The sequence below is a fragment of the Mus caroli genome, unplaced genomic scaffold (genome assembly GCF_978045245.1).
Source record: "Mus caroli unplaced genomic scaffold, Mus_caroli_1 scaffold_8, whole genome shotgun sequence".
Lineage (NCBI taxonomy): Eukaryota > Metazoa > Chordata > Mammalia > Rodentia > Muridae > Mus > Mus caroli.
In genome coordinates, this window is record NW_028227263.1 from 118,894,579 (window position 1) to 118,912,369 (window position 17,791).

Below are 17,791 nucleotides of genomic sequence, written 5' to 3' on the forward strand. Positions count from 1 at the left end.
GACTGTCCTCAAACTCAGAGATTCTCCTGCCTCTGTCTGCTTCCAAGTGCTGGAATTAAAGGTGTGTGCCACCAGTTTCTGGCCATTAATTTTAACAATGAATTCATATAAATTATAGTAAAAGAGTAAAGGATGAATCCACATATATCTGAAGGAAGGTACACATGATATCAATAACTTTGGCTCTTTTTAAGTTAAGACTGAACTCTTGATGTCTTTTTTTCCTCGAGTGTCACTTATTTCTTGGTTTTGAAAATGTATCAACCTCTAGAGTCTGAGATCATTTTCCCAAGATGGTTGACTCATCCAGCTATGGCTTGCTGCAGTATTTTCAAAAACTCAGTGATGAAGAGTTCCAGAGATTTAAAGAGCTTCTCCAGAAAGAGCCACAGAAATTTAAACTCAAACCACTCTCCTGGACTAAGATTGAGAATATTTCCAAAGAAGACCTGGTAATGCAATTGTACACACATTATCCAAGACAGGTATGGGCTATGGTGTTGAACCTGTTTCTACAGGTCAATCGGAAAGACCTCTCAACCATGGCTCAGATAGAAAGGAGAGGTGAGTATGGGGAGAAAGGGGACACACGAAGAAATTTATCTAAATAGGAGATTCTTTCTTAAAATATTACATCCTAACTGCAGTTTCCCTTCCCACCACTCTTTTTGATCACCCTTCCCTCCCCTCTACATCCACTGTTCCTCCATTTACCTTCAGAAAAAGGAAGTCCTCCCAAGACTATCAACCAAACATGCCTAACAAGTTACAATAATACTAGGCACAAACCTTCATATTGAACAGGATGAGGCAAGCAAGCAGGAGAAAAAGTGTCCCAAGAGCATGTAAAAGAATCAGACATCCCCATGCTCACTCTTAGGGTGTCTTATTAAAAACACCAAGCTAACACCCATAATGTGAAAGTGATGTCAGTGTTGAGTTGTCCACTGGTTGAGAAAGGTTGGAGAGAGCAATGAGTGCTATGTACAGACCATCCTTTAAATGGGGTCAGGGAGGCTGTCCTAATGCACATGACTGTTACCAAGAAAAGAAAATGTAGAATCCATTGAAACTAGTAAGGCAGATGCTAATATTAATATTGTTTTCCTTCGCTAGCCAAGAAAATTGTTCACATATTTGCTTTTTAAAAAAATAATATTCAAAACAACAAATGGGCATTCATCCCCCCTCACTCATTTTCTCTCTCCTTAGCCCTTCTTTCTTCTCTCCCCCCTCTCTCCTTTTGTTTGTTCTTTCTATCTTTGAAAATATTTCACTATGAAGCTCAGGCCAGCTTCAAAGTTACTAGGTAGACTAGACATGTCTTGAACTCATGCTCTTTTGGTTTAACTTCCTAAGTTCTGTGTTGACTCTATTGGCTATTTTATTTTGGTTCTCAAAACTGAATTCAGGTCCTCTGCAAAACAGTATGCACTTGTAACCTGTGAGCTGCTACTCCAACCCATATTTATATATTTTACATATTAGTGTGAGTATACTGTTGAATGCGTGTGGAGATGAGAGGACAAATTGTTAGAGTTGCATGTCGGTCCAGTGTGCCCCATCCTTTAAGACGTATTGGCAGCCCAACACTCAACATTTTATAATGTGTATTTATAGGGAATCTTTTTTTCCCAAAATACAACAAAAATGTAACAGATTTAAAGTTCCATACAAATATCATTTTCTGTTTTGAAACTATATCTCTTATTTTATGAACATTTTGCTTATACATATGAACATACACCACATGCAGGCAATGCCTGTGGTGGCCAGAGAGGGCTGGAATCACTGAAGCTGAAATTAACAGTTGACAGTGGCAATGTCAGGACTGGGAACTGAAACCAAATCCTCTGGAAAAAGAACAATTTCTCTTAAATTACCAACATCTGTAATGCACCAATTACTGACACAAGTCTCAGTAAATCTCAGGACAGGACACAGTAGGTTCCTGCTTTCAGAAAGCCTGATACCAAAAGAAGCTAATAAGAAAATATCCAAGTGCAGTATGGATCATGTCCTAGCTGCCTGGTACCTAATTTTATGAATAACCAGAGAAACATTTTCTCTTAATATCATCTTTTGAGAACACTTATCTAGATACATTAAATAATGTATGTAAAAATACAAGATTCATATGATTTAACCAAGACCAATCTGAATAAGATTATTACCCATAGACTTGAAATCCTATAACCTGAAAATTTGTTTCACTGTCTTGTTACCTGAAGCAAATATTGCTTTGACTACGCACAAAATTATAAACATGTTTATAAAAGTGAAAAAAATGTAAATAGAATGATTCTTAAATGACTTACTGAAGATAGTGTTGTATGCTGGCCGGTGGCCTACTTGAACTGGGTACACTTGGGAGGCAGGCTGGGGATGAAGACATTAATGGAGACCAAGACATGATTCTGTTCAAGGCCCGCCAGTTTACTAAGAGAGTGTGTTTACAAGTGGGGAAGGCCCATCCCCTGCCAGTCCATTCTTGGGGTCTGGAGCCAGCCTGTAGGTGACTTGCAGGATAGAATATTCCTCTGGAATATCTCAGGGGCTTCTCAGCAGGTATCAGTGTCTTGGAGAGAGCAGTGGCAGGTGACAGAACAAAAGAGCCATCTAGGTTGGAAGGTTCCACCCTAGGTAATCTCCTTAGTGGCAGCAAGGTCAAAGTCTGGATCAGCCTGATTCAGGGCTGGGGAAGGCTACAATTCCTCCCTGATTATATAATAAATATAGCCGGACCGAGGCATAAAATTTATTTATGCTCCATAGCCCTGCCTGGGAGTTATGGTGAGGCGACCGTGCCTGCCTTAGGATCTCAGATATTCCCGAGCCATTTTTATCCATCAAGGAGCAATACATGCAGCTTGTTTGTGTTATTTTGCACAAACATAGCTCTGTGGTGTATTATTAATAAACCACGGCCTCTTGGCATGTACCTCTGTCTTAGATTGATATGGCTCCAAAATCTGGTTGCCCATCATTGACTAACTGGCCCTATTAGCACACCTTATTCCCAATTCAGACCAAAGCTATGATATGTACTTAGAATGCTTCTTGATGAAGATTAATAACTGCCACCTGTGCTGTTGAAGGTGAGGCTTTACATCTGCTGCAGTCAGGCTGAACAGCATGGCTGACCTGCTTGAGAAACAAAAGCGGGGCAGTGAAAAGCTGCCGCAGACCCTCTGGGTCCCGTGCCTGCGTAGGAAAGAGTCTCTCGAGCAGATGGGCAAAGAGTCGGATGGGACAGACAGAGACACACATACAAGAGAGGTGTCGAATCTGAATGTAATGTCTTGGTAAAACATGAGACTATTATATTACAGCAAATTTCATAAATTGTAAAACATAACAGATACGGTACATTGAAGTTTCCCAGGTGCAAGAGGAGTGACTACAAAAGAATTTGCAGGAACCAGATAAATGTTTAGGTTATAGATAAGTGTCCCTCCAGATGCAAGAGGAGTGACTTTAAAAAGACTATGCTTACTTAGAGATTAGCACCTGCTTCAGCCCTGACCAGGCAAAAGTTTTACACTTTGTTAATTGCTCCAGGGTGTTTAACTCTTGACAGGCTTCAAGAGTAATGTAGTGTCACTGACCCCGAAATTCTCTAGGCCTTGTTAAATTTTATCTAATTTGGAGAATTTCCATTATCAGGATAGTATATCAACTTGCTCTGGTGTGGAATGTAGTTTGTAGTAAATATTTCTATCTCAGTGAGACTTTTAGTCTCTTTTTGCAGATAACTGAGCTAATGGCTAGTGTTTTATTGTTTTATGGTAGAGCTAAATTAGTTACTGAATAGGTTAAGCTCCTTGCTGTTATCTGGGATCTTAGAACACTGGGAAAGGCTTTAGCTATGTTAGAATTCAATCTTAAAAGGCATTTACTATAAGGTAATGCTTAATAGAGTGCACGTGAGTCTATACATTAGACTAACGGTGAGTGGAGGATTAATATTATGATTTTTAAAATTTTGAGGAGAAAACTGTCAGACTTCAGGAAGAGAGTTCCCTTTGAAACCCATTGCTTCATCGGTCAGTTTCCCAGCTTTCGCTATGTCAAACTGACTCAGCCAAAGTACGTGACAAAAAGCAACAATATAAAAGCTTCTTTGTGGAAGCCCAGGCACTTTATTCAGTTGCAAATTAGCAACAATCAAGCTAGGGCTCTGGCATCCAGGTGTGGGGGAGCTGGCTTTGAGAATTAGCAGAAAAGCCAGAGATTCTCTGGAAGTGGAGGCTGTGCTCCAAATTAACTTTGCTAGGTGATTAAGATTTTTAGCTGTCTTCAATAGGAATCTCTAATATTGGAATTATTACTAGACCAGTCCAAGATTGAGTTAGAATAACTGGTCACAATGAGGGAGGGAGAAGAATCACTATAACTGTTTCCTGTGACTAATCTTTCTAAGTCAGATTCCACGGTCTCTAATGTTCTATGTCCCATAAGATTAAAAAGCTTGAAGCAAGGCACCTTAGTTTGTCCAATCTGGGACAGAGGCAAGCAAAGGTAGGTCAAAACATATAACCAATTCAGCTTTCTTGTCACCACCGTCAGGGCACTCAGTAAACTCACAGGTCAGCTTGTCACATGAATCCTTCTGACAGTTGTCATGCTTTGGCAGCATTCTGTGGAAAGAACCTATGCTTTTCCCTTTCCTAATAAGGTATCTGTTTAGGATCAAGCCATATGCCAATATGTAGATCCTTTTAAGATATTATAAGGCATTTATTAAGTTCTTTGACATCCAAATTTCAAAATTCTAAAATAAAAGTATGATTTAAATAATGTGCATGGGAATGCACAAAATAATATGTATGCAGATATAATTTCCCCCTTCTTTGTCTTTTAAGAAGCTAAAGTTTTAAAGTTCCACAATACCTTGTCCTTGAGAATTAATAATTTGTTGACAAAACATCTCAAATACTTGACTGTTATAGTCAGTATTAATGTAACATGGGTAGTGACTAATTGAACTTTCAATTGTTTCTCTTCAAGAGCAGTTGTAACTAGAAAGCTTGAAAAGTTATTAATAGTCACATGTGCATAATTTATTTATTTATTAATCAGAAATAAGAGCATTTATTTGTAGCAATTGATTAAGTATAAGTCCTCAAGAATTAACACTATTATGTGGACACAAGTAGTAACTGAGGAAACTAAGAGCAAATTCTTTTTTTTACAATTTGACATGCACATGTTCCAAGAATACCAAAATATTATCTTAAACCATAACTGTTTTGAATATATAAAGAGTGAGATTATATATCCAATCCATCTTCTATGTAGAACCTATAGACTGCTTGAGATATAAATCCAGCATGGCATTGCTTTAAGATGTCTTGTCCAGACAATTCAGAACAATTTATTAAATGTCCAAAAACAGCCTTTTTAAAAGGATAGCATTTTTTCTTATGAGTTGTATATGCATAAGCAATTTCAAATTTGAGAATTAATAGCATCTGAGGGACGAACAATCTTAAGCAATTGTGAACTCTAAGATATAATATTGACCATTAGTATACAAATTAAGGTTTGAATGTTCAGCATTTTAAAACACCATCTACAGCACACAACTTAATTATCTGTACTGAAACAGGAGGAAACTCAAAAGAATAAATGTGTGATCTAATTCACATCTACTTATTTCCCGTAGAGGGGTTGTTTTTAAACACAGTAACTGGGATGCATGCAGCATGAATTTTTTTTTGTTGTTGTTTTTGTTTTGTTTTTGTTTTTCGAGACAGGGTTTCTCTGTATAGCCCTGGCTGTCCTGGAACTCACTTTGTAGACCAGGCTGGCCTCGAACTCAGAAATCTGCCTGCCTCTGCCTCCCGAGTGCTGGGATTAAAGGCGTGCGCCACCACGCCCAGCAGCAGAATGAATTTGTAGAAGATACAAAAGCATGCATAAAAACAATTTGTAACTTATCTTTGGGATGTTGATTGTCAATTTTATTTAAAATGATGGTATGCAATAGATCAATTATTAATATTCTGTAATAACCAATTTAATTGCTGTTTTGAACAAGGAACAGACACTGTGTCAGGTTCTTAAGACAGTTTTTGTTATAGTTATTCCAAACTATATGAATTTATCTTATAATTCTTTGTTAGTACCACAGAGGCCTTAATAGATGTTAAAACTTTACTTTGAGGTGAAGAAGTATGATTTTACAACAATGTTTTCTCTTGTCAATTGTTGTGGGCACATAACTAAAATAAGCAGGTAATATTTAATTACCATTGATTATAATTGATAACAATGATAAAAGCTCTCTTATTTTCTGCAAAGCCTTTTGTTCTTTGTCAGTTAATTTGTGTCTCACTTAATAGCACCTAACAAAGGCTAAAGTTCTCCTGTGGTGACTTTAAGGTAAGGTCTTAGCCAATTAACATTTCCTGGAAGCTTTTGAAAATAAAATTTTGAAGCAAATCAATTTATCTTTCTTAGATTTTCTGTACCACGATATTATGGTATAAGTAAAACCCTAAGTATTAAAAGAATATTGCCTCTGAATCTTTCTGGAGCAACAGCTACTCCCCAGAACCTAAAAGCTCCTTGTGTGAGATCAAGGATTTAAAGTAAACTTCCCTTGAGAGGCATTACTAATAAAATACTTTCCACTTAGAAAACAATATACACTGAAAGATTCAAACTCTTAGCTTCTTATATTGAAGCAGAGATGATAAAAATTTTTCTTACATAATGTAAAGTCATCTCAGCCATACCTAGATGCAAAATTTTCCAGTGATCACCAGTTCACACTAGAAGTGAACCCTTTACCAAGCAAGGGAAAAAACAAACCTTTAAACCTATAATAACCTTACATGAAGTAGGCAAGCCAGATTGTAATGCCTTTATAAGTTCTATAGTCTGATTGACCCTTTATAAACTTTGAATTAGAACTTTAATTAGAAAAACATCTGGATAGATCTGCAACAGTGTTCTTTCAGCCAAAAGAAAATTTCCCTGGAGGCAAGGAGAGGCAAGTTTCAAGAACCTCCCCCAGGAACACTGTTTGCAAGACAAAAGAAAGTCACACAAGGACTACAGAGGCTGCTCTGAGATTTGTTCCTCTTGCTGTGAGGACAGATTTTAGAAATTTTAAGTTTCTTTTGCAATATTAGACTATAACTACAACTTTGGGAAAGAAAAACCCAACTTCAAAACAATTTATCCCCTTAGAATAAATGTTAGAGGCATTACTATCATGAAATTTGGCTGCCAATTTATACCTATGAATGCATGGCAGTGCAAATTTTAATGCTTCATTAAAGAGACATTGCTTTGAATCTTATCTTAATTCTACTTTCAAGGATAAGAATCACATTAAATATTATTTCAACTAGAAGTATCCTTAGAGGCCTAATTTTTTTGGCCTGCTTTATGCCACGTGTTTGAAAGACAGTTGCCAATTTAAAACTTAAATTTCTAGTAACCAGTGTTACACCTTTTTGATCATAGCCGATAACTTATAAACTAATACACTACGATGAAGACACACAGAGCATATTACACCTCTAAGTCCAGTAAAAAACCAAATGAAGTGGCTACACGAGTCTTATAAATTTAGACCAATCAAAGAATTTTAATTTTTCTAGCTATAATTATAAGATAAAAAAGCACTTTGTCATTTGCTAAACACATTAATCACAATTGCAGAGAACTCTCCAGGCAAAAAACCATCTCTCAGCTTTTTGCCCCAAAACTAAGAGGCTGCAGACTCCCTTTCTCAAAAAAAAAAAAAAAAAAAAAAATGTTTTTCCAGCCGGAGCCCTCCTGCTGTGCCTGATTAAAGAGTGGCCACTCTCTTGCTAAGCCAGCAGATAAAGTTTTAGACATCTTTATTTTCCAACATGAAACACAGAGCATTCAGTCATTCAGACAATGAAACAAAAACACACATGAATTGACACATAAATGGACCGGTGCACCAGACATTAGACAACACAAAGAGGGCAGAGAACTTCTGCTGTAGAGCCAGAGAGAATAAAGCAGGGCGTCCCCCGAATTCTCTCTGTGTCTGGGAGCGTTTCAAAATCCATTTTCCTCTATATATTTTACTCCATTATTTTAAGCCCTATTCTCTAGCCTGATGCAGTTCTCGACTGTGGAAAACTGCCTGTTTCATCATTTTAATCCCTATTCCTCTCGTCTGAAACAGCTTTTAAAAGCTGCAGACAACCACCTGATTCACAGTTTCTAGTCTCACACATATTTCGCTGTCAAATTCTAAGTGGAAAAAGTGCCAGGTTAGCAATGTTTCAAACTTAGCCCATATCGTTCAGTACCTCCAGCAACACTTTTTAAAAAAATGAAGTTTAAAGCCAGCACTAGCATAAATACCTGTTGCTCGCCGAGCCTGATACAATCTCTGATTCTTTCCTTTCCTTGGAGCTCCATACAAGACAGCGATTTCCTCAGTGTTTTCCTGCCGTTCCCAAGGTCCCTGGCTCAGACGCCGATCTGTTGTATGGCAGCCTGCGACCTACTTGCACGGGGTACACCTGGGAGGCAGGCTGGGGATATAAGAGACTTAGATAGCGAGAGATTAATGGAGACCAAGACATGATTCTGTACAAGGCCCGCCAGTTTACTAAGAGAGTGTGCTTACAAGGGGGGAAGGCCCATCCCCTTCCAGTCCATTCTTGGGGTCTGGAGCCAGCCTGTACGCTACTGCAGGATAGAATATTCCTCTGGAATATCTCAGGGGCTTCTCAGCAGGTAGCAGTGTCTTGGAGAGAGCAGTGGCAGGTGACAGAACAAAAGAGCCATCTAGGTTGGAAGGTTCCACCCTAGGTAATCTCCTTAGTAGCAGCAAGGTCAAAGTCTGGATCAGCCTGCTTCAGGGCTGAGGGAGGCTAAAAGTTAGCTTTCCTCACTTTTAGACTAAATAGAAACAATCTAAGTCCTACCTCATAAAAGCATGTAAAAATGAAATACTTACAGATTTTCTCCTGGGAGGTACCATGCCCTTTGTAAATTTGAAATGCAATAAATACACAGAATTCATGCTTTACAGTAGCTGCTATTCAGAGGTGAGTTATAAGTTTGGTCACAATGCTTTTAAAGACAATATATGAAATATAACCATGGATATGAGAAAACGGTGTGGGACCCATGTTGGGTACCAAGATAATTCTGACTAGTTGAGTAATTTTTCTTTGTCAATTAAAGCATGTAAAAGCAGGAAGAATTCTAAGGAATGTGAAATCAAAGTTTATTGGTATTATAGAGTTGTCAGGTAGAGAAGGAGTCCTACATACAATTGACTCTAAAGGGGATCCAGATTTTTCTTTCTTTTAACTGGCCCTGCCTTCTGAGGACTTCCTTTTTCTATTGGCCTTGAATGTTCATATGCCATATCTAGCATGGGGATTGGAGGCCCAGCATGGAAAGAATTGTATGCAATAGTATTTTCTACCTAGAGATGTGGGTATAGAAAGAACTGGTTGAGTGGTTAGGGTTGGGTGGGGCCCTAACCATTCTGTTTGTAGTTCAATGGGAAAGAAACCTACACCAGGTTCACATGAATGGAAATGGGAAGTTATTGCAGGAGAAGGTGAGGGTGGCTTTCCTTTTATTTGCTCACCTCAGAACCCATGGTCATGCAGAAGTATAGATTATTCATTAGACATGTATTTAGGAAATATTGTGATTCATTCTTAGGACTATTCTATTCCTAATTGCCCTGTATTCTGATTTCATCAAACCCAGATAAACAAAATAAATACAAAGAGTTTATGAGGAATTTATTTCAACACATATGGACATCTGAGACCAACACTTATATGCCTGATAGAAGCTACAACATCATTATAGATCGTCAATACAAAGCATTACTGGACATATTTGATTCTGAGTCAGACCCAACTACTGCCGTTGTATTAGGTACTAGAGGAAAAGGAAAAACAGTTTTTTTAAGAAAAGCAATGTTGGATTGGGCATCAGGAGTTTTACTGCAGAACCGGTTTCATTATGTTTTCTTCTTCTCTGTCTTCTCACTTAACAAAACCACAGAGTTAAGCTTAGCTGAGCTTATCTCAAGTAAATTGCCTGAGTGTTCTGAGACACTGGATGACATTTTATCCAATCCAAAGAGAGTCTTGTTTGTTCTGGATGGATTTGATTACCTGAAATTTGAATTGGAACTCAGGACAAACTTGTGCAATGATTGGAGGAAGAGGCTGCCAACACAAAATGTTTTGAGCAGTTTGCTACAGAAAATAATGCTCCCAGAATGCTCTCTGCTTCTTGAATTGGGAGAGTCAAGTTGTTCAAAAATTATTCCTTTGCTGCAGAATCCTAGGGAGATCATTATGTTAGGATTATCTGAACAATCTATATATTTCTATTGTGTGTCCTTCTTCAAAATTCAGTTGGGTGTAGAAGTCTTTAAGGATTTAAAGAAAAATGAACCATTGTTTACTTTATGCAGCAATCCTAGTATGTTGTGGATGATCTGTAGTTCTTTAATGTGGGGGCATTATTCGAGAGAGGAAGTAATCTCTTCCAGTGAATCAACATCAGCTATCCACACAATATTTATAGTGAGTGCATTCAAATCAATATTTGACTTGGGCTCATCTAAATACAAGAGGTCCCAATTAAAGACCCTGTGCACCTTGGCTGCAGAGGGAATGTGGAAACAGGTATATGTGTTTGACTCTGAGGACCTCAGGAGGAATAAGATATATGAATCTAATAAGACAGTATGGCTGAAAATGAAATTTCTGCAAATTCAAGGTAACAACATTATGTTTTATCATTCTACACTACAGTGGTACTTTGCTACCCTGTTCTATTTTCTCAAACAGGACAAAGACACATATCACCCAGTTATCGGAAGCCTACCTCAACTTTTAGGAGAAATATATGCTCATAAACAGAACCAATGGACCCATGCAGAGACATTTTTCTTTGGAATTGCCACTAAACATGTGCTTGCTTTGCTTAAACCATGCTTTGGCAATATATCATTCAAAACAGTAAGAGAGGAGATCATTAGATACCTTAAAAGTCTCAGTCAACCAGAGTGTAATGAGAAACTGATGCATCCCAAGAAGCTGTTCTTCTGTCTAATTGAAAACCAGGAGGAAAGATTTGTAAATCAAGTGATGAACCTATTTGAAGAAATTACTGTTGATATTAGTGATAGTGATGATTTAGGAGCAGCTGAATACAGTCTGCTGCGAGCCTCAAAATTGAAAATCCTTCACCTGCATATACAAAAGAAAGTTTTTTCAGAAATCTATGATCCCGAATATGGTAGCTTAGAAAACTTTAAACTGGACCAAAAGTGAGTATGTCTCTAAGCCTTGTCTACTGTACTTGACTTTTCTTCTGCCTTACTATCCAGAGCAATATTTTATAGATGTGTCAATGCAAATTCATGATGAAGCCAGAGGAAGACATGGGTATCTTTCTCTATTGTTCTCTGCCTTAATACCTTGGGACAGTCTCTAATCATCTTGACAAGGCAAACTAACCAGTAAGATAGCAGGAGCTACCTGTTTCCATCTTCTAATGCTGGGCAACAGCCTCAAGCAACCATGTCCATCTTTTTACGTCAGTACTGTGAATCTGACCTCAAGTTCTCTTGCTTGCACAACAAATATACTTACCCACTTAACCCTCTCTCCAGCATGGCAAAGCTATTACTTGTCTATGCTTGATTGTTTAGATGGTATAGTCAGAAAGGATTTCTATTGAGCCTTGATACTGCTGTTTGGAGCTGTGTGGCCCTCCATGTGTTAAGTTCCTCCATTTATACAAAGAAGAAATTTACCACACAGCCAGTATTAGGTAGAAAGGTAAGCAGCTTCATTTCAGTGCCTGACACTTTTCCTTTATTCATACTGTTTAGAGTGTCCTGGTGATTACATTGGACAGGATTTGAGAATTTGTGTATGTTTTAAGGTGGTGCTCATGCTATGTTTCATAGTTGACTTGTCACATATTAAATTTAGTCTGCTAGCTCATACTTGATCAAAATGTGTAAATCTTACTCGACATAGTTTGCAGTTCCATCAGGAGTCCCAAACATCTATACTAATTCACATAAAAGTTACATTTCTCACTAAAAGAGGAGGAGCTTGCGAACCTGGTAAATTTAGATGCCTTCAGCAGTGAATCATAGATAGTAGTAATGAATCCACAGCAGAGATTTAATTCTAGTTTATCTCATTTCAAGCCACCTCTCTTTATTATAATTTTTATTTAGTGCATTGATTTGTAGTTTTATTCCTATATATAGAGAGAATTTGGTTACTCTCACTTTCTATTCAGTTCTGTTTCCCTTCTATCTCATCACCTGACTTCTTTACAAGTTCCTTTCTCACACTGACATCTTTTTGTTTTGTCAGCTATGGAGTTTAGGGTTAAACTAAGTGAGTCTATGGGTTTAAAACAGTGTGTTAGACAATGGTGGGCTCATTTGTTGGTGTAACACAAAAGGTGACTCCTCTTCTCCAGAAGCCAATAGTTCAGCTGGGAGAAGTAGATCTGTGTGACCTTCTCCCCACCTTATATTGACTGGTATGAGGCATGGTCTTTTGCAGGCCAAATAAGGCATCCATAGCTGCTGTGGATCAAGACTGCAATGTATATTCAATGCTCAGATGGCATTTTGTATCACAGTGCTCTCTCTCTTCTTTTCCCTCCCTGCTTTCCTTTCCTTTCATTTGTTCTCCCTGTATTTCCTCACATTGTCTCTTCTTCCCTCCTCTCCTCTCTATTCTACTCTACTCCCCTTTTTTGAAGAAGATTTTTTTTATTTTATTTAAATACGATGGGTGTTTTGCCTGCATATATGTTTATGTACCATGTGAGTACAGGGTCTGTGGAGCTCAGAAGAGATGATTAGATTTTCTGTAACTGAAGTCACAAATGGTTGTGGGCTTCTACATGGATTCTTGGAATCAAACTTGGGTCCTATTCAAGAACATGAAATGGTCTTAAACTTTTAGGCATTTCCTGCCCTAGGGATCACTTTCTTAATCACTATGCTATATGGACCCACTTTGCTTGTATGAATTTTTTCCAGTGTCAAGGGTAACTGCCAGTTTTGAGAAAGGGTTGGGAGTGATGTGCCTATTTTAGGAATATCTTGAATTTACCCACTAGAGAATAATGATGTGTTATCTCATTGCAGATTTTCAGCCATCAATTGGACTAGGTTATCCATTCTTTTCTGTAACTTACGTGTGTTGGATCTGGACAGCTGTCATTTCAATGAAAAGGTCATAGAGGTCCTCTGTCATTCTTTGTCTCCAACTCCTACTATGCCTCTGACTGTTTTTAAGCTCCAAAGATTGTTGTAAGTTTGGTAGTCATTCATTCTTTAAGTAGATAGAAGAAAAATTCCCTCTTCCTTGTGGAGACAATTAATACATAAATAAATGCAGAACTAAAATCAAAAGTAGTAAATATAATAGTACCAAGAGTCATATATTTGAAGGTTTGTGTCTCACACACACATACATACATCTGATTTATATATAGTTTTTAAAATGCCTATACATCTTGTGTGTGTGTGTATGTGTGTGCACTAAAATAAAACTAGGCAGGTATTGACTATGTTATAAGGACTATAATGAATGCTAATTAAAGGTCTATATTTAATTATTTTAAATGTGAATATGTATGCTTGCATCTGAACTGGGTTCTCTGGAATTAGAGCTAAAAACAGTTGTGAGCTTCCTAACAATGGGTTCTGGGAACTGAACTCTAGTTCTCTGCAAGAACAATATGGGCTCTTAACCACTAAGCCATCTGTCCAGCCCAGTGTTACTTAATCTTCATGATGACAGATATTTGTCATCATGAGGAAACATGCCCTGGCCTGGCAGGAAATGCCTAAAAGTTTGGCTACACTTTTCCCATCTTGAAAGTGAATAAATACAAAGAGAACAAACAAACAAACAAACAAACAAACAAAAAACAATTATATCTAATTTTCTTAAATTCTGGAATCCATCCTATGATAATGATGCCTTAAAATATAGTGCTTAATAATCCCATTGATGGTGGCATATCCTTTAATTCCAGTGCTAGGGAGGCAGGTAGATCTCTGAGTTTGAACCCAGTCTGGTCTACAGAAGGAGTTTCAGAACAACCAGTGCTTTAAAGTGAAACCTCTGCCAAAAAACAACAAACAAACAAAAAAGCAAAACAAACCAACCAAACAAAACAAAACAAAAGAAAAAGAAAAAAAAAGGGAAAACTTTATTTCTTAAAGAGAAATGGGTCATTCTTTTGGGATATATGGCTGGGAATATTAATACAAACTTAAGTATTTGTATTTTATATACAATGTAATTCTGCTTTGTTTTCTGTTTCTATGATAAACACTGTGATGAATGGCAGTCTTGGGGAGAATAATGCTTTTTTTTTTAACATTCCTTTGTCATAAACTATCATCAAGGGCAGTCAGGGCAGGACCTTGAAAGCAAGAACTGAAGCAGAGATCATAAAGGAATGCTGTTTTCTGGCTTGAATTCCCATGACCTGCCCCCACAACCTTTCTTATTCATATTAGACTTAATTTCCCAGGGGTAATGCCCCTCACAACTATGTATCTACCCTGATTACTGATCAATGACATGCCCCACAGACATGCCAATCTGATGGAGGCAATTGCTCCATTCAGGTTCCTTTTACCAAAACAATATGAGGTGGTAACCATATTAACCTGTGACAAGGCAATGTAGAGTTTAATATGAAGATAACCATGAGTCTCCTTACAATGTTCTAAGTGTTACGCAGATGTGGGTGGGTGAGGGAAATGGAATAAAAGGGAAAGATCTGAGTAGCTTGAGCCTTAGTGCTTATCTGGTACCTAGAGACAACCAATAAGAATTTATGGGGTAGCCAGAATGCCCCCAAAAACACAGTGTGTAAAACAAAGCCTGGGAAAGGATTATGTAAGTTGTTCTGCCATGGACCCACACATGTTGGTATAATATGAAATTTGGTCTTTATCTCACAGTTGTTCCTTCATGACTAACTTTGGAGATGGTTCATTATTTTGCACATTTCTTCAGATACCACAACTGAAATACCTGAACCTGTATGGCACTGATCTCTCTAATGATGTGGTTGAGATGCTGTGCTCAGCTCTGAAATGTTCAACATGTGGAGTGGAGGAGCTCTTGTAAGTAAATGAATTTTTCATACAGTAGTTTCCTTATAATGATTTTGAATAATCACTTTGAAGGCTTAACTTTAGATGTTTTTTAGCACATGTTGTAGAAAATAAGTTTCATTTTGACTATTTCATTTTCCCTTTTTTTGCATACATGCATGTGTGCGTGCATGTATGCAGACACTGTATGCAAACACCTGTATACAGGTGCCTTCAAAAGCCAGGAAAGGACTTTAGGTCTCCTGGAGATGGAATTATGTGCAATTATATACTATCTTGTGTGGGTGCCTAGAATTGAACTCTAGTTCTATGTTGAAGCAGCAAGTGATAACTGCTGATTCATATCTCCAGATTCCCCATTAGGACATTTTTTAGGCATGTTTATAAAATGTTCCTGTCAAATTCATTTAAATTCTGTTGGTTCCCATTTCCTTCTAAAAATTTCCCCCTTTTTGATGGCTTATTTTTCCTAATGGCTTGAATACCAACATAATACAATATATGAATTTTATTCTATTTATTTACTTAGTGCATGAGACATGATCCTCATAGAAATCAGAGGTCAACTTGTAGAGGTGCTTGGTAAAAACTTATCAGCATAGAAACTATTGATTAATAAAACTTTCACATGGCCCTTGATGGGAGGCTAGAGAAGAAAGATAAGAAGCAGCTCTGTAACTGGGCTATGTGGAAATTGTGTGAGACTTCAGAGAATTTGGAAGGGTATAGATGGACTGTCACTTTAAGTGACATGATAACTCAGATGTGTGTTTAACACCATTAACATTTGTGCTACAGTGGCTTATGTTAGGCAATATGCAGTTTGTACTTTTTTCCCAGCTGTGTAAAGGGATTACAAACCTTTGTATTTTCATGAGTGCTTAGTGATGGTAGCAGAAATATTTCCTCTATTTGGACTGTTGTCTTGATTCCAGACATGAAGTTTCCTACAATTTCCAGGTGATGGGATAAACTATAATTCTAATGAGGTGATCTTTGGTGAGCTACTTCATAGTGGCCATTTCCCGCAAGGACAGAGCTGGCACCATGTTCTGTAACTATCATTCTCATTGCCTGTCCTCCACGAGTACTTCAGTTTGGAGTGATCCGATCATGCTTACATAGAAACGTGTCCATTTAAAAATAACCAAACTTCAGAGTTTTCATCCTGCTTAGCATTAACTGTTATCTTGGCCTGAAGAAGACCCTTGGTTCAGTAATTGTCTATTCGAATGGAATGTTGGGAATGTTGGTAAGGATTAGTTGACATAAGAAGGTCCAGTCTACTGTGTCTGGGCATGGTTAACTGAGCAGGTGGTTATATTCTAATAAGACTAGCTAGCTAATCACAAACCAGCAAACAGCTCCTTCATAAATCTTGAATCCAGCTTCCTGTGCTTATTGTCTCAGTGATGCTGTGACCTGGAAGTTATCAGCCCAATCATCTCCTGTTGGCTTTGGTGAGAGTGTTTTATCATGGTGATAGAATGAAATTAGAAATATATCCACGTGGAGCACACTGCATCCATGAAGCAAAGGTTCTTGTTCTGGGGATCCTTCTAGAGATTTTCTATGCACATGTTCTCTCTGAGTGTTTCTATTATCCTTATCATATCTTTTGAATATACTAAACTGGCATGTGAGACATCCTTTAAGATTCATGACATCTTCAGAAAGCTAAACACAATGAGAAGAATGTAAGAATGTCAACCTGTAGCTGATTGATCAGAACCACAGGTTAGATACAATGGGCTTTATAACTGATACCAGAAATCTAGAAGGGAGGGTAACTGTGAGAGACTTGAGAAGTGTTTGTGTGTGTGTGTGTGTGTGTGTGTGTGTGTGTGTGTGTGTGTAAGTGTTAAGAGTAATCAGACTTATAGGGTTGCAGATCATATTTTAGTGATGGGGTCCATATGTGCATTAAAGACATGGCTTCTGTCTACTACATTCCAGGAACACTATATCTCTTTCTGTTGAGTGTTGTGACAACCAATATCACCAAACATTTTCAAATAGATCTTAGAGAGTAAAAATCACCCATAACTGAAAACTACTGGCTTGGGCTTATTCCCAATCAGTAGAACTCTATAAATTCACTATGATAGCTAAGCAATCATGCTTATAAATTAAATAAGCCTATAATATAGGTCTGCACTGGTATTAGAATCTGGGGCATTTGTCTAAGCAATACACAGTCTTATATAGATCACCTAAAGATTTTATTCCTAACCTGTGACATGTTTCTCACATGTAGGTTGGGAAAATGTGACATATCAAGTGAGGCTTGTGGCATAATTGCAACTTTCCTTATCAACTCTAAGGTGAAACATCTCTCATTGGTTGAAAATCCCTTGAAGAACAAAGGAGTGATGTTACTGTGTAAAATGCTGAAGGATCCAAGCTGTGTCCTGGAATCACTGATGTGAGTTATTCTAGGAGAGCATGCCCTGGAAATGTTGCAGAATGCTACACATTGGTCTGAGGATCATAAAGGTGGTCACATACTCTTTAAGGAATACAGGAGAACTTGTGTTATGCAATTAGACTCTGTCACTATCTATGCCTCAGATGTCATACCAGTAAGTTGAGCAAATGCAAGCAGAGATACCATGAAACTCAGTTCAGACA

General features: G+C 37.7%; 1 protein-coding gene across 3 annotated transcripts in view; it reads left to right on the forward strand.

Moving 5' to 3' along the window:
* The first annotated feature begins 293 nt into the window (after window positions 1-293).
* The window catches only part of LOC110299026 (NACHT, LRR and PYD domains-containing protein 9C), a 33,151-nt gene continuing 15,653 nt past the window's right edge, over window positions 294-17,791 (forward strand). Inside the window, exons 1-5 of one of the 3 annotated variants that reach the window (XM_085840961.1) lie at window positions 294-564; window positions 9,733-11,314; window positions 13,169-13,333; window positions 15,005-15,169; window positions 17,418-17,585. In XM_085840961.1, coding sequence (XP_085697087.1) covers window positions 294-564; window positions 9,733-11,314; window positions 13,169-13,333; window positions 15,005-15,169; window positions 17,418-17,585 — 2,351 coding nt within the window. Of the gene's footprint in view, window positions 565-9,732; window positions 11,315-13,140; window positions 13,334-15,004; window positions 15,170-17,417; window positions 17,586-17,791 lie in introns of all 3 variants that reach the window. The other 2 variants (XM_085840962.1, XM_085840963.1) reach the window with 2 other exon arrangements.